This window comes from Leopardus geoffroyi, chromosome D2 (assembly GCF_018350155.1).
Source record: "Leopardus geoffroyi isolate Oge1 chromosome D2, O.geoffroyi_Oge1_pat1.0, whole genome shotgun sequence".
Taxonomy (NCBI): domain Eukaryota; kingdom Metazoa; phylum Chordata; class Mammalia; order Carnivora; family Felidae; genus Leopardus; species Leopardus geoffroyi.
This window is the reverse complement of record NC_059334.1, coordinates 23,116,614-23,140,224: the sequence shown is the minus strand read 5'-3', so window position 1 is coordinate 23,140,224 and position 23,611 is coordinate 23,116,614. Positions and strand designations below refer to the sequence as shown.

The following is a 23,611-nucleotide window of genomic DNA, read 5'->3' as shown; positions in this document are numbered from 1 at the left end:
CATGGGGCCATCGTGACCACAGTCTCTAAGTTGATGGGGGGTACCAACACCCAGGGGGCAGCCACCCTGGGCCACCTCACCGAGTTCTCACTCCCCACCCACCACGTTGTCTTGTTCACTGGTCAGTTCTAAATAAGCTTAACTGCTTCTGACATCCACAGTGTTCAGGTATGTCCTTCAACACTTAATGGTCAGCATCCATGTCCCGAGGATTCAGAAAAAGTATGAAATGAAGGTCAGGTCAGTTTTGAGTAAGATTACAAAGCTGCCGTGGTAATAGGTTACCAGTGTCAGTCCTTTCTAGCTCTTTCTTTTATACTTTCTTTGTTTCCTCAGATTCGTATCTAAAGGCAAAAGAGTATCTGCACTGATCGGCAGGGTTCGTGGTGGTGAAATTTATTAACAGTGTTAAAGGAATAATATTTATTGCTCTCATTCTAGGTAAATGAAAGTCAGAAACCAGATAGTCATTAACCAGATGGTCCTAAGAGCTCATTCAACTGTAAGAGTGCTAAATATGAATAAATTAGAGCCCATAACAAGTAAAGAAGGATAATATTGCATATTTTTATAATTATCATAACTTTATTTATAAAGGATGAACAATCAGTTTACAATACATGTGTAGCATGGCTTTGCATGCTTGGCTGTGACTTCTTACACTTAAAATAATTTTTAGATTACCACAAAATCAAATTTATACCCCAAAGAAAAGATTTTCAGTATTTGGAATCCAGAAAACCCTTCCTGGAAATTCCACGTCTGCAGTGAGTGAGCTGGGCTACGAGTGTTTAATTCTGCCCTGCCTTTCACTTCCCTTCCATGTTGTCCCCTTTGTACAGGGTTTAGCACCTTTGGCAGTCACTTGGGTTTTGAGCAGATTGCTAGAGATTAGAGGACCCATGGATGTTATTCTCACCCTTGACACAGAAATTCTTTTCAGAACTGTGCATGAGGTGTATCTATAAATAAGTAACGATAGTTTTGTAATCATAGCCTTAATATAAAAGCAGGAGAGCTTTCATCCCCTTCAAAGTAGTCTTGTGTAAAAGCTACACAGCTCTTCCACCAATGCTGTCATGATTCAAATTATTTGGGGGTTCCTTTCAGGGGGCTGCTCTCAAAGCTAGTTTGCATTCTGACAAGAAAACCAACTGTGTGTTTTGTGTGTGTCTATTTCAGTTTTGACTAAATCCAAACGTTCCCCCGAATTTTAAGGATTGGCTCTCCATGGCTTTTATCCATCTAAAAAAATAAAATTCACTTTCAAAAGAGTAAGATTTTCCACCATTTAGGATGATCAAAATAATGTACCTTAGTTTCCAGAGTTGTGAAGCTCCAAACAGATCCTGTTTTTCTGACACAGGGTATATACCCTACAGTAATATCACCAGAAACATATCAAATTTCTTACCCACAACAAGTGTTACCATTTTTTATCCTAGAAGCTAGAAATGCCCTAGGAAAATATTTCTAACCTACCTTTCCAATTCTATTATTGCTTAGCTAACTGTGTCCAACTCCCACCCAGAAGTTTCCCTGCCTTCTTGACGCAAAGTCAGCTCTGCTCCATCTTGCATTTATGCTTGTTTTTCACTGAATTACTCTGTGATTGCTCTACTGAAATTCATCCTTCGTATAGATCTTCGTGGTTATTAAGTTTATGATTTCACGGCTAATCCTGGGCTTCCCCTGACTGTTTTGTTGTCCCCTCAAGGCACTCAACTCACCTTCAGCACCACGATTAGAATCCTGGGAGTCATGGGTGTGTCAGGTACATCAGTCAGTTCACCAAATCCTCACTACTTTAGGAGCCTGGTACTATAGTTCCCACTTAACAGATGCGGAAGCTATGGCTGAAAGTGCAAATGTCTTGTCCAGTGACAAAATGGCTGGAAAATGGGGAGAGTAGGATTCAAAGTCACATCTCCTCTAAGGCTGAGATTTCTCAACCTCAGCACTGTGACCGTTGGGCCCCAATTACTCCGTGTCGTGGGACCTGTACCTTGTATTATAGTATGTTTCGAAACATCTCTGGCCTCTCCCCCAACCCCATTGTGACAGCCAAAGATGTCTGCAGACTTTGCTAAATGTTCTCTGGCAGGTATTGCAGGACCACTGATCTGATGCCAAAGTCAGGCTTTTGCCACGTTACACTATGAAATAGGGAACTAATAAAACCATAGACTAGAAATTAGAAGAGATCAATTTGAGGAGTCACCACCTGTGGGTGATCATCAGAATTGGAGTTTTTCTTAAGCCTCTCTTTCTCCACCCAAGACCTTCAGAATCTACATTTGCTGGTGGGCACAGATATCTATTTTAAGCCTCTCTATGGTGTGTAAACCACAGACAGGATCCTGAGACCAGATCCTGACCTCACCACACATCTGTTGTTTGAATCACTCCACTCAAGTCTTGCCAAATAGTCTGTAGTCTCGGGTTCAACACCTCCTGTGATGGTGTTACAGGAGACAGTCTCATGTTCAGATGGTCCTAACTGGGAAAAAGTATTCATTCTATTTCATATTCTTTCTTCTGTCTCTCCTTCTGTACTCTTAATCTCATATTATCCAAATTATCATTTTTCTCAAATCAGTTGAATTAAACAAACACTTACCGAGCCCCGGTTATGTATCAGGCCCTACTCTGAGCAGTTTCTTTACCAATATGACCACTAAAACCATTATTGGCTCATTAAAAGTGACCATCTAACCAGTTTTCTCCTTTTAACAGTTACTTCCTCAGAGTGCCTGGGTGGTTCGGTTGCTTAAGCATGCTACCCGTAGATCTCAGCTCAGGTCTTGATCTCAGGGTCTTGAGTTCAAGCCCTGTGTTGGGCTCTGCACTGGGTGTGAAGCCTACTTTAAAAACAAAATTAAAAAACAGTAGACTTCTTCAAAAGGGCAATTATAATTCATTAAAACCTTAGAATCTTCCATGGTTGGCCAGCCATCCAGCTGCTGCCAAGAAGCAGTCTGCTCTGCGTTTTATGGAGGTTCCTGAGCCCCGCCCCCCCCCGGGGAAGCAGAGCTCATGACAGCTTTTTCTCTTCCTCTTGACCCCTCACTCAGCAACTCTCTTAAACCTTTCTTGATGCTTTCAGGGAGATTCCAAACTAGCTCCTCATCCTGGTAAAATCATTCTTCACCATATGCTCCAGATTTCTTAATGAAAACACAGAGAGAAAGAGAATTAAAAAAAAAAAAAAATACATTGCTTTATGGTGCCCCTTTTAAGAATATCGTTTTTATGAATTTGATTCATAAAATTCAAATTCATAAAATTTATGAATTTGATTCATAAAATTCAAAATTCAAAAAATAAAAATTCAGTTGGACTGTTGACTCATCTTTAAAGCAGGCTAATCCTCTCTGCTTGCACTTTTGAGCCTCCCCTAAGTCACCATGATGGTGTAGAGCCTGCAGGAAACTGCTTTTCGGATAGAGAGATTGGCTCGTTGGGAGATTGAGATGGCATGGTCACTAATATTGCCAAGGTGGCTCGTGCCCCAGTGTCTAAGGTTAAACCTGCAGGTGACCAGTGTCTTTAGTGGATCAACATGAGTAGCTAGTGAGCTATAAATGTGTGCAGCACTCTCATTTGCCTGGATGGATTTTCAGTAGGCAGGTTGTGTTTAGAGAAAACCAAGGAGAAAATAACATGTTAACCGGCATAAACCGTTTGGGGTCAAAATAACAAGCCGGCGGTGTTTTTGCACTTGTGTGAGACATAAATAGAAAACTTGAGTTTCACTTAGGCTTAGTATGAAGTTCCAAACCTCTCGCTTATGCCTGGGCACTTCCGAAGAAGAGCCCAGACAAAGGGGAAACGGCCTGAACCCCTCTCCCCTGTGATTGCTCTGTAACTCTCTTCTTCCAGAGTTTTATAAATGGACACTGACATGGACTACGAAAGACCCAACGTTGAAACCATCAAGTGTGTGGTCGTGGGAGACAACGCCGTGGGGAAGACGCGCTTGATCTGTGCCAGAGCGTGTAACACAACGCTAACGCAGTATCAGCTGCTGGCCACCCACGTGCCTACCGTGTGGGCGATCGACCAGTACCGAGTGTGCCAGGAGGTAAGATGTACAGAGTTTCTTTAGACTCCTAAGGGCACATCACTGCTATTGCCAGTCCGGATTTGATGGCACATCCCCTGCTATTGCCAGGGAGTACGGGTAACTTGTGCATGGGAAAGAAAGCTTATGTGTTTAGTGCCACAAGAGAAAACAAAAGTAAAATGCAAACTCGGGCGTATGGCTGCGGTTTCTTGAATAAGGAGGGTTTGGGTCATGTGATTCCAGAAAGAGAATTAGGACTTAGCTCAAGTCCTGTTAGATGCAATGACAAAACTAAAGGCAGGTGGGTCAAGTGAGCCTTGAGGTGTGCTGACCTAGACATCCTTCTCCTGAGGAGCCTCTGAGTGACACTGAGCAGGACTGCACTCTCTCTCCTGCAGGTCCTGGAGCGTTCCCGGGATGTTGTTGATGAAGTGAGCGTTTCTCTCAGGCTTTGGGATACTTTTGGCGATCATCACAAAGACAGGCGTTTTGCATATGGCAGGTAAACCAAGACCAGTGTAGTGTGTTTGAACCTGAATACAATTTCCTTTTCCAAACCTGCAGCTGCTTCAAAAAGCAACAAAAGCCACGTCACATGGCCTTGAAATGTGTTGGATTCTGCGCTGTGTTTAAGAAAAAAGAAAAAAAATGTGGAATTGTTTTCTGATGTCAAGAAAAGCAGTCTGCCTTGACGCTAGGTCCCTCCCAGGAAGTCCCTCATTTGAAACAACCAGTGTTAGTCAAACTGGGACGTTAGCTAGAGGTTTCTGGTGTGCCCTCCGGCCCTGGCTGCTTTGATGGCAGGTTTCCTGAATGGCACTTTATTTACCTTTTGCTAAAATGTTTTAAGTTATTTCAGCACTCGGCCACCCCACTTCAGAAGGTCTCTTTGGTCTTTTCCTGACCGCATTAGCAGAGTCTGATGTTTTTCGCTTTGGGCTTTGTTATCTGAAAGTCTATTATTTTTATTTGAAGGTCGTTTTTGAAAAGAAAGAAAAATATCTCTGAAATCCTTCACAAGGCACGTTTCCAAAATGAACTGAAGCACTAATGTGTATTTTACATTAAAAATCAAGCAAAATTCCAGAAGAAGGAAAAATCAAGTGAAATCCCTGTAGTAAATCTAGAAGGACATTAATAAGACTAGGAACATGGTCAAATTGCCTTAGAATATTCAGCAACTTCTTCTTGCCACCATAACTTAAGGTCTTTCTCTCGATGAATGTGTTATAAGCTATCAAAACCCAGATAAAGAGATTTTCTTACCTCTTAATTGTAAATTAACACATTTTATCGTAAGTTTAGAATTTAGGTGTCATGAATCAGTTGTCCCTCGTTAACCTCAAATGTCCTGTTACCTCGAAGGATTGGATTAGGCAGATACTCCAACCACATGAGTTACTCCTTGGCATTGAGATAATCATTTCTGAAAGCACCTCTAGTCCTTATTTTTTTTTTAATGTTTATTCAGTTTTGAGAGACAGAGCACAAGCGGGGGTGGGCAGAGAGAGAGAGAGAGAGACAGCATCCAAAGCAGGCTCCAGGCTCCAAGCTATCAGCACAGAGCCTGCTGTGGGGCTCGAACCCATGAACCGTGAGATCATGACCTGAGCCGAAGTCAGACACCCAACGTACTCAGCCACCTGGGAGCCCCGCACATTTCTCCAAGCCGGTGGCTCTCTAAGGCTCTGAGCAGACTTTTATTGGCATTTATCCAAGTGGTCTGAGCTACTCAATAAACTGCTGAAAGGGTTTGCCCTATTCCTAAGAAGTTGTTCACACCCTGAGAGAATCTGCCACTTAGACCAGGATGTTCGTGGGGACTCAGAAAAGGGCATCTGGGAAGTAAAACATCGATGTTAATGTCCCCTTGGTAATGAGGACTTTTGAGGTTAATTTCCAGAGTTGTAGGTACTTTTCCTCTCCTTGAAAATCCTGTTTTATCATTTCTTTTCTTTCCATGGTGTTCTTGATTATTATATTAGTTGCCACTTTGTGGTTTTTCTTTTGTCCAGTTATTCCACACATACAAACAATAATAGTAAAGTGCCATTTAAGGACCATGCAGTTGGATTTGTAATATCTAAAGCATCATAAAATGATGACTTTAAGCAAAGTAAGGATGGATGTGATAGATTTCTGTGGACATTTTGCACCCTCACTTCCAAACAGCTGTCCGAAGATGATGGGCCTATTGATGAGCTTACTGAAGGTTTTGGGTTTAGCTGCTCTGGACCGTTTCATGTTGCCACTGGAATGTTACACAGCTGAAAAGAACGAGTTTTAACTTGGCCCCGAGTTTTACTTGGTTTAATGTAACGCTTATCTTTGGGTAATACAAGGGCTGCTTCACTGTCATGTGAGATTCCTGCTTAGGATTGATTTAATGGCATGATGGCCTTCATAGATCTCACACTGACAGGCATCCACACTGGGCCTTGTCCAGCTCCTGATGTATCTGGAGTCACTTCACCACGTGTCATGCCTGTGTTTGTTTATGCCCAACAAAAATAGGCTGCTCTTTCATGTGACTGCATCAGGTCAGACTGCATTGTTCTGCTCCCTTGTCTGTAAAGCTCGGTTCTATCAGCTGTAACCTGTTCCTCCTTTGATGGAAACAGGATGTGTTTTCCAAGGCAAGTTTGATTCTCCGAATGACACAGAAGGGCTTCAGGAAACACTCCCATGTTTCTGGCCCAGCTCTCCGTGGGCCTCACTTTATATGCATGTTTGTACCTTGTATTTCCTCTGTCCTCTCCAGTTCTCCACAGCCTCACAGGTGTCCTGCCACGGACCGCACTACTGGTAAAGAACAAAAAGCAGAGCTGTTCTGCCTCAGCCTCCAGCATCTTTCTGTAAATGCTAAATATTATGCAATTCCACATTGATGTAACACCAAAAAATTGCATTTTGTGGAAAAGTCTGATGGTAATAGGAGTGCCTTTTACTTGGTATAGCGTTCTGGCCACTGTATTTCATTACTTTGCAAGAGCTGATCAATTTCTTGATGACTTCCATTTTTAGCTTTGTGTCATTCGTGAAGGAAAAAAATCCTAATTACAATTTCTGATAATCCATTTGGTTTGCAAACCTGCTTTTTGACAGATGTTTTTTACTGTACTTGGTGTGAATGACAAATCAGTGGGATGTGATATATTCTTTATACCTGGATGTATTTGGAACCTTTTTAAAATAATTCCTGTGATTCTTTTGGTGACGGTGAGAGAAACCAGAGCCCTACCAAGATGCCTTAGGCCTCGTCTTTGGTGTCTTCTGCCCCTAAGGACCACAGTGGTTAATAAGTTGTCCCCTCAAACATTGTCTGGTGTGGACAGGCTCCACTTGCAGTGTGGATCCTGTGGGCCACGGTGGTGTCGGTCTGCCTACTGGAATTTGTATAACTATAAGCAGAAGGGCGTTAATCTTTCACCCCATTTTTCAACCAACTGGAATAATAGCTCCAATTTATCAAAGGCTTATATGTGCCAGTCAAAATATTAGGTGCCTTGCCAACATTATTTCAGTTAATCCTTTCAGGAACCCTAGAAGGCAGAGATTATCTCCATGCTACAGGGGAGGACAGAGCTGAGTTCTTTTACTCCCGTAACTTGCCCAAAAGTGAGTTTCAGAGGCAGATTCCAGCCCACCTCCTCCTGAATCCCAGCCCCCACTCTTTCTTCTGTACCAAGCTACCTCAGCCTCATTTTAAACAGATGCGGCTGCAGCCCACCCCCCACATTGACGAGCTGGGTGTCTCTTTGCTCTTCTGTATATGTGCAAAGGCTTAGAACTGGAAGAGGCCTCACAAGGTCATCTAGGTGACCCCTTTTCTTCAGGAAGGGAAATCATCCATCCAAGAAAAAATGTTGAGTACGGGAGTCCTTCTGTGGATGGAGAAGGAAGGTGGCACAGCAGCCTCAGCACCACTTAACACATTTAGAATCCGTCAAACCCTGTCTTGTCTGGAGTGAATGACTCCAACTCTCGCAGCCTTTCTTCCCACCACCTACTTTCTATCCACTTTGGATGAACTTTTTCTGGCTCTTTTAAAATATCAAGAACAAAACTATACCTAGTAACCAGGACTGTGATCAGCTGCCCTTTTTTGGCAAGAAAACAGCCTCTTTTTAAAGTGGCGGCGGGGGGGGGGGGGGGGGGGGGGGGGGGGGGCGGGGGGAGGGCGCGGGGTTGGGGCTGGGTGGCTCAGTTTGTTGAGCATCTGAGTCTTGACTTTGGCTCAGGTCATGATCCCAGGGTAATGGGATCGAGCCCCACATCAGGCTCCACACTGAGCATAGAGCCTGCTTAAGATTCTCCCTCTCTCTCCCTCTCCCCTCCTCACACACACACTCTCTCTCTCCCTCTCTAAAATAATAAAGGGGTATCACTCTCGGTTTTTCTCTCAAACTATTATAAGAATGAAATGTTCACAATTAGGCACTAAAAAGGGAGACAAAGAGGGTGGACTCTGCCTTTCAACAGGATATCTGGGCCCCTGTCCCTCTCGTATAGTCACCTCACACGTAAATAATTACAAATTTTATGTTTCCTTTCCTTGAAAACCTCCAGCATTGATCTGTCTCAGGATTGGATAACCTTCAAACACATCATAAAGCTTGTGGCACTGAAGGTGGTGATAACAACAGCTACAATTTAATCAAGGCTGGGCCTGTGCCTGATGTCCACCACTTCATTCTTGTGGTGACCCTGCAAAGTAGGCTCATTTCACAGTTGAGCAAACAGGCACAGAAAGGGGCCAAGGTCAGTCAGCTAGGAAAGAGTAGAACTGAACTTTTCCTGCTAGTTCTGTCGGACTCCAGAACCCATACCTTCCCTTTCCACCGTGCTGTCATGGCTGGTGATGATGGCTGATGACAAGCTTACCTTAAATTTATCCCTAGTCCAGTCTAATTTGTATGCTGTTCTATGTGGACACTGAAGACCAGTATTCTCCATCTGTCACCAGCTCTAGTATGCCATTGTGCCTCGTAAATTCTTTAATACATAACAAATAGCTTAATTCTTTGTATAGCTAAACATGAGTGCTTTCATTTTCGTTAAAAATAATACATCCAAGTGAACTTTCTGAGAGTGAGTAGGAGCCTTGGGTCCTTTATATGGCATGCTTTCCCCTAAAAAAGTGAACTTAAACATGCAGAACCTTGCCCTTACACCCCACAGTTTCTGGGCATATTTTCTGTTCGGTTGGAACTCATTTATTAATACAGATTATTTTCACACGCGGATTTTTCTCAAATGTTAGCTCCTATGAGAAGTGCAGTATGTGTTTTAAATGATAATATTAATCAGAGCCATGGTTTCTGTGTGTCTATTTAGATAGGTCTAGTTTCATGCTGAAGGCACATGTAATCAGATACACCATGAATACATCCCATTTTGAATGCTTGGTTGAGGCTCTTTTAAAAATTCAGGACTATGGGTGACCAGTGTTTATGTGTTTGTCTGGGATTGGCTGTACTTGTGGTTAATGGCAAGGGGAAAAGTAGGAAATGTCTAATGTGTCCAGATAGGGTGCTTTGAATGAGCTCTTCTTGTCCCTGGCGCATTATAAATGCTGGGCCAGAAGTAACATTCTAATGACAATTTCAGGACAGCAAAAAGCCTGTTGGACAGTGAAATATATCAGGTGGAGGTGAGCCTGGGCCAGGACTAGGCTGAGGCAATAAGGCACTCACATTGGGCATAAAATATAAATAGTAATAACTTTTAAAAGATAGGATCACTAATTTTTTCCTTCTGCTTCAAACTCAGTATGGCTCAGTATGGCAAGGTTACTGGTCCTGACTTTATTTAATATTTTGATATTTTGTTCACCAGGGATTTATTTTGCCTTAATTTTGTTTTTTGTTTGTTTGTTGTTTTTTTTAATATTGGGCACCTGGATTATGTAGTTTTTTGGCACCTCATTGAATTTTGCACCTGTGATAAAGGAGTCCTACTCACTCACAGGACTGTCTTTGCTAGAGTCCTGACCCCCATGGTAGACTTGAAAAGGAGGAAAGTTCACAATGCATGTACTATATGGAAAAGTAACTGAAACCACGCTTCTAAATGTGGGCACAATGGGATCTAGGAAAATTATTGCAACCTTTGTCCTAAAGTCCTGTGTCCTGCTGTGGCCTAAAGGTTTGCCCAGGTTATAGAAAACTGTAGAAAGACCAGGGCACCTGGGTGGCTCAGTCGGTTAAGCATCCGACTTTGGCTCAGATCATGATCTCGCGGTCCGTAGTTTTGAGCCCCGTGTCGGGCTCTGTGCTGACAGCTCAGAGACTGGAGCCTGCTTCAGAGTCTGTGTCTCCCTCGCTCTCTGACCCTCCCCCACTCACGCTCTGTTTCTCTGTCTCTCAAAAATGAATAAATGTTAAAAAAAATGTAGAGAAAAAAACAAAACAATAGAAAGACTTAGAGGAATAAGTAGCTAGACCCAGAAACAGGAACCGTCGTTCCCTAAAAGGTTGAACTAAATTGCAGGTTTAAGTATGCCCGCATATGCTGGCTATTCTGATGTCAGAGTTCTAGGGAGAGGTAAATCAGCACATTTTAGCCAGTCCCTGGATGATTATAAAGCAGGTGGTCCTCAAGTCATGCTTTGGTAAGCACTACTGTGGAATCATCATGATTATCATGCTCTTTACTGAACCTCAGCCAAAAGGGAAGAATCTCTTAAAGATTAGAGACAAAGCTTTTAAGTGAAGGAAACCAGAGGAAAGGAACACATACTGTGTGATATCATGTCTATAAAATTCCGGAAAATGCAATCCATGGTGATAGAAAGTAGATCACTGGTTGCCTGGGAAAGAGGACGAAGAGGGAGGGATGGATTGCAAAGGGACACAGGAAACTTTGGAGGTGATGGAAATGTTCATGATTTTGATAGAGATGATAGTATTGGGGTGCATATGTAAGTCAAAACTAATCAGACCGAACACTTTAAGTCTGCAAAGTTTATTGTATTTAAATTGTATCTCAATATTTTTTAAGTACAAGTATTTTTATGAACAAAAAAATCTATTATGTCTGAGGAAATGTATGTGGTAGACAACATATGTTTTAATTTATAGAATTTAGAGTTAATTCTCACTGAATACAAATTATTTGTGTGCCCTTAGGGCGGGAAATGGGACAAGATCCTTAATAGAAGAGTATGGGAAACAGGATGGTCTTGAATCTCAAGGCTCAATAATGAAACACTATCAAATTGTCCCCAAATCATGCTGATTCCCTTTTCCCAGAGATAAGCCCTCAGCTGTGTGGATCAGAGTCTGACCAAGTGGCCTGTGTCTTCGGCTGTGGTTATGTTTGTATCTTTTTCTAAAAAGATACATTGGACCAGGTACCCTGTGATAGCTGACCCCCAGTTCCCTGAAAGTTTTCTATTTCTCTGTTTCCCCATCAAATAGTAACCGTGTGGTCTTTTGTAGTTGGTTCATTCTGGAACTGGAGGATACAATGAGAACCTGTGGGAATGTACAAATGACCTTGTCTGTTTTGTGCTCATTCACCTTGGCTGAGAATCAGGTGCAGAGCTGGACAAGAAGTGTCCTTTCCCTGGGTGAGGTAGCTGCACGTTGGATATGAGGCTCCACTCTGGTTTGTTTCTCTGGACTGAGTCCCAGCCTGCCTGTCCAACCTCCTGTCTTGCTCCAGACATAACCCGATATTTTAATTGTGTATGGTCTGTAGCCTCTAGGCCCACAAATGTGCATTACACCTGCATAGAAATTATACTCCCACCTGCCTATTCTTTACCTACTTAATTACCACAACTATTCCAAGACTTTAGAATAAGAGGCACAAATTCCCAGAAGTCCCCTCCATACTCTCCCCCAACTCCCTGTTACCTTCAGGATCCAGGTGAAATGTCCCTCCTTATGTTCCTCAGGACTCCTTGGCAAATCCCTCTCATCACTATGATCACACCACTTGAAAGTTGGCTCCTTCATCATCTTCTTCAGTTGCCCTTATGCTATGACTCCTACTATCTGTAGAACAGGAATTTTGTCTGTCTGCCCTATGCATGGGCGTGGCACATAGTAAGAGTTTAATGAATGTTAGTTGAATGAGTGCATGAATCTGTCCATCAGTCTTGTACATGGCAGGCTCTTCTAAGGCCTGGAAATGCCATTGTAACAAACTCCAAACTATGTCACTAGGTTGAATTTTATGTTTGCATTTTATAGTAAGAATCACAAATCATGTGCCTATGTGAAAGTGACAAAGACAGAAAACACTGGTGCCTAACCTCTCCTTAATGAATGAGCAAATGAAAAGATGAGCTAGGAGATGAGCTAGACCAGGAGAAAAAGAATGGAGGTACACTGACCCACACCCTGAAACCCACCTTTTCTCCACAAATATTTTTAGATTTGTGAATTATTTTTGTAAAGCCTTGTTTGAAGGAGTATTCCTTTTTTCTTTTTTAATATGAAATTTATTGTCAAATGGGTTTCTATACAACACCCAGTGTTCATCCCAACAGGTGCCCTCTTAAATAGAAAATTACTTATGTCAATACTAACGATTTTCCAGTTGTAAGGTTGTTTGTCCTCTTAGTGTCATTTCCAAGATCCTTATAAGAATCATATTTTAGGAGCACCTGGGTGGTTCAGTCAGTTAAGCGTCTGACTTTGGTTCAGGTCATGATCTCATAGTTCAGTTTGTGGGATCGAGCCCCACATTGGGCTCTGTACTAAGAGTTCAGAGCCTGGAGTCTGTTTTGGATTCTGTGTCTCCCTCTCTCTCTGTGCCTACCCTACTCGTGCTCTCTCTCTCTCTCTCTCTCTCTCTCAAAGATAAATACTGAAAAAGCTTTTTTAAATAATCATATTTTTAAATTTATTTATTTATTTATTTATTTATTTATTTATTTATTTATTTTAAATTCATTTGCCCAAAGATGAGGGCAGTGAGTAGAAAAATTGAAGGTGGATTATTACTGCTTTGTGCTTAACCAAAACAAATAAACAAAAATGCATCAGACTAAATGCATAGAAAGGATTCAAAAACTTAAAAGTGGTGGAGATTTGTAGATTGTGCACTAAAACACCCAAACAAGATTTCCGTGATGCCAGATCATCTGGCAGACAGAAAACATGCCGTGCTCTGTACCACCCTCAGCCTACTGTCCCGCACTGTCCTTCCTGCTCTGAACTGCTACATCTCATATTGTGACCAGAAGACAAAACATCAGAAAGCTGGAATTTCTTTGTCCAACTGAGCCCTGGCCCCAGGATGAATCTGTCCTTGAGAAACAACAGTGCCAAATGAGATAGCAACAGGATTTGATTGATGAGTGGGGTCACTCATGTTCCAGGACCTAGACAGATGCTGGCTGCTGCCCAAACACTGGTCACATGACTAGGAAAAACTGTCCATCGTGGCAGCCCAGAAAAACATTGATGGCCTCAAAAGGTGCCATAGAGACATGAATAATGAGGCCACTGGAATAGGTAAGGAGAATAGGACATACACATTGTTCAGTATATTAACGTCTTGTGTTCTGCCTTCTTACTACCTTTTTTTCTATTACTACTTAATAACTGCAAGCTTGACCAGTTGGGTCAAATAATAGCTAAGTGTGTTAACTTTTCATCAGTTTGTGATGTTTCTATACTATAACATTCTGATGAAGAAATATATTTCAGCACTACAGTTTTCCCTTTTACATTAGGTGGTAAGAAAAAAGAGACTGTTGAGTAATTCTGCAGTGTCTTCCGAGGATGATTCTGTTACTAGCTTTCAGCAGTTATATTTCAGTTAACGACATGAGCTGGTACACCGAAAGGAAAACATCTCGTGATGAGAATGTTCCGCAATTCTTATTGGCTACAACATATAAAATATATCCTGTGGTGACTTTTGAACCCGTGATCATATTTGTTGGACAATAATTGGTAGTGTAAAGTTTACAGAACACTTTCACAGATATGTTTCTTAGTGAACCTTGTCAACAGTTCTATCAGTAACTTTTAATATTGGCCATTCATTAGGTTTCCAAAATCGTTCCACCACTTTATTCTTCCCCTGGAACCCCTGTGTCCCCAGCCTAGATATCATCTGAAGGACAGTGCTGAATTACAGAAAGATAAAGCAAATTAGCAGATTGTCTTTTCAACTTATCACCTTGGCTATCTTTCTATCTTACTGATTTTTGTTTTTAGTGTTTGCTATGTTTTTTTAAAAAAAACAAGATGGTCTGTGAAATAGAGGGTGTTCCCTTCAGCCTTGATTCTGTGTAACACAGAAATTAGTGGGTTGAAAGTAACCTATTTCTTTACATTTCCTTTGCTTCTGGAGATTATCTAACTCCATGAAGTGATCATTAATACATTATTATCCCAGTGTTATAAAACTATCCAATTAGATGGGGTAAATGGATTTTTTAGATAAATTCCAATAATTAAGAAATATATATTAACTGGTTAATCTCTGCTGTATACCAGAGATATTATATGGCTGCCTTTCAGCAGTAATTGTCTGAAGAAATATAATAGCTCACATACTGTCTTCATTCTTTATTAAAACGTATTCCATAACTGACTTACTATACGCCTGAACTCCTTTCTTTTAGACTTTAGGACTGCAGACGTATTTGCATCTACGTCCTTTATCCTTCAATATCTAGAAGGCCATTTTACTTGGTAAACAGTCATTGGGAGCCTCTTTTGTCACAAATGCTGTGTTACATATACACCATGCAAGAGGAACTAATAGGAATGGAACAAAGTCCCTGAAGAAGAAACTCAGGGTACAGCAGGAAGACAGCAACATAATTACAGTTCAGTGTTAGAGATGCTAAAGTACAGATGTCAGCACCAGGAACAGGGAATACAGAATCACTCAGCACAAGCTCTCTAGCATCATCCTTGACTCCTCTTGGGCATATCCCACACGTGGTCCGTCAGCAAACCCTGCTGGCTCCCCGCTGCGCAAATATAGGGAATGCGGCCACCTCTCACCACCTGCACTGCTCCCAGGCCAAAGTCCAATCGCCTCTCTCGGGATTGTTACCTTTTCACTGGTTCCATCCTTCTGCCTTTTCCCCCTGGCACGCCCCCTCCACCACCACCATCACTACCACCGACACCACCACCACCATTTGGTCAACTCTCCTGTTCAAACATAAATTATGTTATTCTGCTTAAAAAATCCCAACGGTCCACCAGTTCATTCAAAGTAAGAGCCAGACCCCATGAGGCCCTCCCTACCTCAGTCCAGCATTGCCTTCCTGAGCTCAGCTCCTGCTATTTCCCCCCCTCACCCAAGGGAGACAACCTTCCTCAGAGCCTTTGCATGAGCTGTTTCCTTTTCCACAGGGCTCTCCCCCGCAGACAGCAGCATGTTAGCTCCCTCACCTCCTCAGGTCTTTACTGAAATGTCAGCTGCTCAGTGAGGCCCTCCCTGGTCACCTCATTCCAAAAGTATCTTCTGTTCCCTAATATTTCTGTCCCTCTTCCTTGCTTTATTTTCTGTTTGGCACTTGTCACTACCTAACACAGCACCTAGTGTACATATTTTTCTTGCTTATTGTCTTTGTTCTCCACTAGAATATGAGCATGAAGATAAGCATGAGTGATTTGTATCTTTAGCTAATTGCTGTATCCTCAGTGTCTAGAAGAGTACCTGATACATAGTGCATTATCAGTTAATATTGCTGAGAGGAATGACTGTGTATTACTATTGGATAAGTGGCATGGGACAAGTCCTTTCACCTTTATGAATTCAGAGAGGATTGCTGAGAGGTCTGGGTAAAGTCTCTTTACCCTTTCACTTCACACTTTCTTGTGTGGTGGAATGATCTTGCTGGTTTACATAGTTTCCTTTCAAAAGAGTTAAGGAGCTTAATCCCAGAGACCTCCCATCTGGCATTCAGGCTGATATGGAGGCTTTCCTGTATCTACAGCTAGTCTTGCTCTCAGGAGAAAACATGAACAGTACAGGAAGGAAGTACCTCCATCATTTCTCTTCAGGGAAAGCCAAAAAGGAATGAAAATGAGAAGTGGTGTTGGGAAGGAATTTATTACCACAATTTCACCTTCTCCTGTTAAACAAGCCTTCTTTATGTCAATGCTTTCTGTTCTCATTGACCAGGAGTTAAATAAGATTTCTTCTAATAAATTACTTGTGCTTCACTCAATTTCCCATGCATTCAACTTTTTCTGATGATTGTATGAGATTTAAGAATATACTAAATGGAGCTTAGATTGTTCAGTATGGAAAATGGTATATTGAGTGAAAAATAGCCAGTTTCTATTGGATGATAACCCACAACCTTCTGTGGTAGAGGACAATGCCCCCTGTGATATTTGTATCGTGATAGAAGAAGCAACCGTTCTTAAGACTCAAGTTTTATCTATCTCAGGGTTTGGTGGCATTGGTGGGATGTTGATATGGCTTTCCTGCACTTAAGAGCGTGCATTGCTTTGGCTACTCAGTTTTGGAGGGTGGGGGAAAGACTGTTTTAAAGTATTGCTTCCTACTAAACGTGCAGTTATGGGCTTAGAAGAAATAGTTGCGCATGCTAATCACTCCCAAATCTGGATATATTGCAGGGTGTTTTGACAGTTTTCCCCACATAACATCTGTACTTAAGAAGCCTCACTGCTATTGGTAAAGTATTGACTTGATTTCTCTGCTCACATTCAGGGCACTGCATGGTCCTGCCCTGCTCTCCCCAGATCCCCTGCCAGGCGCTCCCCTACAGACCTCTCCATCTTCCATGAGTATGAGCTTACAGAGCCATTCATCTCCTGGTGGTTATGTTCACCGATCACTGACAACTCCCCCTGCATCTCATACACACCGGGCTGCTTCCCTACTAAAATTCTCCAAAGCCACGTGTTACACATTCCTTTTCTCTGCCATGCTCCCAGCTGTTCTGTGCTGTTTTGATCTGTTTGCATAGCGCTGTCAGACTACATGCATGAAAGGTGTGTTGTTGACTTGGTTTCAAAAATGTTTCTGTAAAGAACCTACCTAAGTTGTAGGGGGAGAAGGAAGCTTGAAGCCCCAAAGGTGGAGGTCAGGGACTCCTGCGTGAACCTTTGCCAGAAGGAGACCTGTGCTCATTGGCAAAGGAAAGAAGGCCATTAAAATGTGATTGTGATCTCTACCAATATAAAGGATATAGGAGTTTCTACTCGAAAAGGAAACAATAAGCAGTACTGACATATAAAGAGGTGGGGTCCTACCACAGAATGAAAGACTTTAAGGGGCATATTAGCAACGACATACTTATTGGTCACCAAGTGTTTGTCAGCAAGGAATTGGCCTTTTGGAGAAGGGCATTTGGCCATCCTGCTCACAGCTATGTGGAGGACCAGATGGAACCCACAAACGTTCACAATGGCCTGTCAGACTGGCCTGATGTTGGGCTCTTAGATAAAGGATAATTTAGGTATTTTTCCTTCACTTAACCAGATAAGAAAATGCAAAGGCAGCCCCCTAGCCGACAGTGGTGGTGGACTGGATGGGACTAGGAAAGGAAAGATAAACCAAGAAGATAAGAGCACTTGTGTGATAGGAAAGAACTTGGAAAATCCATTCTTAACAACACATTTTTTTTATAGTGACTATCAACCCTTTTTCAACCACTTCTTCAAAGGATGAATTTGGTATTTCAGATTGGAAAAGCAGCATTGCTTCTGGTTGCCTCTCTGACCTTTTCCCACCACGTTTGCTATATTTGACTATAGATATTACAAAGACAGGCCTTGGGAACTTGTACGGCCTTTGCTGTTTCAAGTCTAGCTTGGGCCAAGATATGTGGGCAAGATGCACTGTGTTCAGATTTTTTTTTCTTTCATCCTTCAATAAAGATTGGTCCCAACTTTGCACACACTTCTTATGTTATCCAAATACCTTTGCCAATTTTTTACATGCTATCTTTGGCCGGTGTTCTCCTTGAAAGATAACTGAAAAAAAATATGCTGTCTTGTTTGTTTAATATCTGAAGAAAAACTGGTACAACTCAGGTTGGCTTTATCAGCACAAGCATTTTTGGAGGACTTGGGCCTTCTGTGACCCCCCCCCCCACCCCGCCCCGCTGCCCTCTACCCCTGTATGAAGCAAGATCTGCAATTATTTCCACACACAAATTTACTTTGGATTATTTTTTACTTAACTAATCAAAACATCATTGCATGGGCATTATTTGATGTGTTAGTACCCTAGAGAAACTTTTACAGTAACATTTTCCCCTTAGGGAAAAGAAATTACATTTTTCTCCCCAAAATAAACATTCCGTAGGCAAGCAACTGAGACCCTGCATGCTTAAGTCCTTTGTAACCCTGGCTTTCTTTAATAAAGCCACTTAGCCGGGTCCACAACAACAACAAAAAATTCCAAACTTCTTCCTACCCCTTCTCAGTATTCAAGTTCTGGAGTTTAGAGTTTTGTCTACTCTGTGCTTTGCTTCTGCAAAGAATTCTCAAATTCTTGTGCTTTCTACTCAAAATAGCTGTAGGACGCCATTTAAATCCTATCAGATTCTTTTTACAGCTGAAATAGGAACCCTGAGGTCATTTCTAGGCTAACCCTGCTGCATAATATGTGAGAATGCCCTCATCACACATTCCCCTCCCAATTATTTTTAAACTCAACTCTTCAAAGTAAAAAAATGTAACAGAGCCATGGAAGTGGAAATGCTAGAACCTGCCTTTTTCTTTTTATCTTCCACAGGAATGGCATTTTTAAACACGAGCTTGTGTCAGACACTGAACAGTCTCCACACAGGAATGAATGTTTTGATTAAAAGTTATTTAATAGCTCTAGTTCCTTGGAATTCTGCCTAAAGGGGGAGATATTCTTAGCTGCAGGTCCTGTGCCTTCCTTGACTAGATAGAAAAGAGGCTAAAAATCTACAGGGAATATGCGGTGTTCTCAAAATAGTTACTTGATTGTATATGTGTTTATATCGCAGAGAATACTGCTATGTGAAGAATTAGGAATTAGAAAAGAATATAGAATTAGAAAAGAATAAGGAGCAATGTGTCAAAACAGCATCTTTCTGTAGCTGTATCACTACATCCGCTGATTCCCCAGCCTTTTGGTTAAAATCAGGGTTAGGGTACTACATTATTAGGGCAGGCCAGAAAAACTGGCCTCTATAATTTATATAGAATGTTTTCTTAACTTGCATTCATATTTAGATCAACAACAGTTAAACCAAAGACGTTGAAGCAAGTTGGTAGGTAAAATATGATCTTATTTCTTAAGTGCTTTGAGTGTAAAGTAATGGAGATATATTCTCATAGCCCCTAACTGTGCATTAAAAAAAAAAAAAAAAAAAGGAAAAAAATTTCTTTATTCCAAGGATACAAGTAGAATTTTGACTCAATAAGTTATTTTAGCTTCAAAGGTAGTGTTGTGCTCAATACAACCTCTTCTCTTTAACTATCATCCTTTTGAGGCAAAATATTTACATAACATGGAATTATTTTTCTAGCCATCCAACAGCATTTCATGCATTGAGATATTGCTGCGACACAGTTAGAAGTCGGGCCCTCCGGACCTGTATTGGGTGACGGCATTATGCTATTATCATCAAGAGATTCCATTGTTTCCAACCCCCAAGGTCCTGTCTGTACTTGTTTACAGGTCAACCGAATAGTAACTCGTGTGTGCTCAGTGGCTTGAGTGTTATCACTGTAACCTTGGCAACCGAGCCAGCTCTGATTTCAAAACCTCACATGCTGTATCATAAAATTAGATAACAGAATTGACATTTAGCTTCATGTCTGTCATATAAATTAAGCTCTGAGAATATTTCTTTTATAGCCATGTGCTTCAATATGGAAATAGGCGCCAATTAGAACAATTTTATGCATATATATACTAGTCCACATTTAGGTGCTGGGTACATTCCTCAATTCTTCCTCTACAGTATTGAACCTCACATATTGCTATGTTAATCTCACTGTGCCAAAATTCACGGTGGCTTTGTTTTATGATCAGGATGAAGCTTATAGCAGAGCTGTATCAGATATCCTATACAAATAGGATTATGAATAATAGAAAACTCAGCTCCTAAAAAATGTAAAATTCAAAGCATTGCTGGGTACTGTTATTTATGCTGATTAGAAGTAAGGCTGTGCACAGAATATTCCACTAACTAAATCAGAATCCCGACGACAAGACAGGCTTCCCTTTCATTTATATATTTATGCATATTTTTACACATATTATATTTTCCAGTGTCTATGAATCTCTGATAATATCTTTATTTCAAGGACATTCTAAACCTGCAGATTAATACATTCATCTACTTTGAGTCCCAGGTCCTCTTTTATAATTTGTAAATATTTTAATCTCAGGATTTTCCCCTCTACTTGCTATGGTCTGATGCAGTTTTCCTGGAGTATAAATTTAAAGACTCAACTTGTGAATTACATTTAATGTAAGCACCCTGCAGTTTTCTGCATTGCAAATGATTATTTTTAGAAATTTTATGGTTGCCTGGATATATTTGTTTGTCTTCATTGATATGTAGGGGGAAAAAGCTCATTAATGATTTAAAAAGAAGGTGTTTTGATTCATCGACTTGATTCTTCTCATTACATAAACAATAAAGGCAATAAATTAACATCTAATAAAATTGTAAGAGTTTATTTCTGAATTTAGCTGCAAGATAGTCTTGAATCCTTGGGCATAATTTTTCCTGTTCTTTATATTCTTTTGCCTCAATGTTTTCAAAGTCACCATTCAGCATATTTTAACCTAGATGATTGGTTTATAATTCTTATTAAAGATACCTTTTAGCAGCTGCCAAACACCATAATTGAACAACCGTTTTATGAAACGGTTCTTTGGCCTCTAAAATGGTAAGTTGTTATGTAAAAATAGAAGATCTTTATGTCAAAATTGACTGTAAAATACTTTTTCTTTTCCCCGTTTACCTGCTGTTGCTGTGTCATATATACCATTTGAGAAATCTGCTTCCAACATTCTCTTATTACCCATCCATCTAACTACTGCTAGTTTTCTGTTAAATACTACCTTCTTGCCATATATCTAGTAAAGAGTCAAAATTCCTGCAAATTCAGGACATTTTCTTTTCAGAAACAGATAAGTGGTTGTGCTCTCTACATGTGTGCTTAAGTGGGAAGAAGGGCAGAAATCCTTCTGTGTATTTGCTGACCCTGTACAGCAAATACCTGTTATGTTTTCAGTAATGTTTAAACTGTTTGCTTTATCTCATTGGGTTGAGTCATCATCACCTTTCTGTTTAAACTGGTAAAAGGTAGTTCTTATTATTTTATTTTATCTTGAAACTATTTCTTGTGATTAACAGAAATAGTTCAGCATGTTGTGGCTCCAGGACTGAATCAAATTTGGGTAGTCGTTTGTATTGTAAAAGAACATCTTTGGAAACTTTAATACATAGGCGTTCTGCAGTGCAATATGAAAATGAACTCGGGCTGTGTTTGGTGCTGGGATGTGGGGGCTTATCCGGCTGTTTGCATGACTCCGAGATGTATTATACTATCCTTTTTTTTTTTTTAATTGTGACATGATATGGCATTAGATGGATGGGGGAGGGGAGGAACTGTAATGATAAAAGAAAAAAAGTTATATGGAAATACAGCTTCTTTTGTGATTTCCTTTTAGGTCTGATGTTGTGGTCCTCTGTTTTTCGATTGCTAATCCCAATTCCCTAAATCATGTGAAAACCATGTGGTATCAAGAAATCAAGCACTTTTGCCCTCGCACACCTGTTGTTCTAGTTGGCTGCCAGCTAGATCTCCGCTATGCTGATCTTGAAGCTGTTAATCGAGCCAGACGCCCTTTAGCAAGGTAAGCCAAGGGACTCAGTATTTTGCTGTGCTGGCCAAATTAAAGTTTAGAGGTAACAGATGTCCCTGTAGCCTAGGGTTATGCTCTTCGGTGGTTCTGGGGCCCCATCAATCAGCCATATGCTTTAAGTTAGTTTGTTAATACTGACCCTTCTCGTGCTCACCGTCCCCTCTTAGGTGAGGAACCCATTTTTGTAAACTAGTTGGCCAGTTCTGGAAATGAATTTTATAATTGCAACCTGGTGTGAATAAAAGTGTCTTGGGGGCACCTGGGTGTCTCAGTCAGTTTACCGACCTACTCTTGGTTTTGGCTAAGGTCATGATCTCATGGTTCATGAGTTCAAGCCCTGAGTTGCACTGTCCGTGCAGAGCCTGATTGGGATTCTCTCTTTCCCTCTCTGCCCCTCCCACGTGTGCTTTCTCAAAATAAATAAATAATTTTTTTAAGTGCCTTGAGGCACCTGGGTGGCTCAGTCAGTTAAGCGTCTGACTTCGGCTACACGAGTTTGAGCCCCACGTTCCAGCCCTGCATTGGGCTCTGTGCTGACTGCTCAGAGCCTGGAGCCTAGTTCGGATTCTGTGTCTCCATGTGTCTCTGTCCCTCCCCCACTCACACTCTGTCTCTGTCTCTCAAAAATAAGTAAACATTTAAAAAAAATTTTTAATTGCCTTGAAATTTGCAAAATACTAAACAAAATAGTAGCTACTCATAGTAATGTCATTCTTGAAACTATGATTAGTTTAATAAAGTTAATGAACATTCAGATTGACTAGTCCCAGTTCTTGGCCCCCCAGAACATCAGGTTCATGCAAATACACATATCCAAGTGTTTTTAACCTTCTCGTTTTCCCCAATCCAACCTCTGAGAATATTTCATTCCCAAAATGGTGGTGTCTAGTTTTAAAACATCATATGGACCTATAGTTGCAAAACAGGAACACTGGTATTTAAATGTTACTAGTAATTGTTTTTAAATTTTTTTTAATGTTTATTTATTTTTTGAGAGAGAGACAGAGACAGAGCATGAGTGAGGGAGGGGCAGAGAGAGAGGGAGACACAGAATCTGAAGCTCAGAGCTGTCAGCGCAGCGCCCAATGCAGGGCTCAAACCCACGAACCGTGAGATCGTGACCTGCACAGATGTTGGATGCTTAACCGACTGAGCCACCCTAGTGGTGCTCCATCTAGTAGATGTTTTTTAAAATGTCAAACTTTAAAAATCAAACTGAGGGGGGATTTGTTTTACTTGTATAAAATGTGAATACCAATATTAGGGGGAAGTAAGAGTTTTTTAAAGCCCATGCCCCTTCCATTTTCCTGTCATAAAAAAAATAACTTTATAAATATTTTATGTTTAACTACATTTTTTGCCAGAGAGCATAGCTTTCCCAAAAGTGTTGATATTAATACCTTCCTTCAATGTTTGTCTGATAGGCTTGTTGCAATTTTGTACAGACACAGCTTTTTACACTCTCACAGCAAAAGCAAATAGTATTTTCTTTAGACAATTTCGGATGTTTTTGTTGCATTTTGGATTAATTTTCTGAAAATGTTTCATGTTGTTTTCACAGTCCCTCTGTTAAATGCATGGACTAGGAATTGAATGTTAGAAGCCACATAGAGGGAAAGGGGACTCACAGTGAAAGAGAGACTGCCCCTGGCATCCAGAACTTTCTGTGTAAAAGAATATGCTGAGATAATCAGGCCTCACAACCATAGACGTGTGGAGGAC

At 41.0% G+C, this 23,611-nt stretch overlaps 1 protein-coding gene across 12 annotated transcripts in view; it reads left to right on the top strand.

The window, feature by feature from the left end:
- RHOBTB1 (Rho related BTB domain containing 1) overlaps window positions 1-23,611 on the top strand; it is a 122,295-nt gene that overhangs the window by 79,918 nt on the left and 18,766 nt on the right. For 11 of the 12 annotated variants that reach the window (XM_045437528.1, XM_045437522.1, XM_045437527.1 and 8 more), the window contains 3 exons: window positions 3,883-4,084; window positions 4,465-4,568; window positions 21,695-21,880. In XM_045437528.1, the coding sequence (XP_045293484.1) occupies window positions 3,893-4,084; window positions 4,465-4,568; window positions 21,695-21,880 (482 nt within the window). In that variant the 5' untranslated portion in view covers window positions 3,883-3,892. Of the gene's footprint in view, window positions 1-3,882; window positions 4,085-4,464; window positions 4,569-16,638; window positions 16,697-21,694; window positions 21,881-23,611 lie in introns of those variants that run through there. The other variant, XM_045437529.1, reaches the window with a different exon arrangement.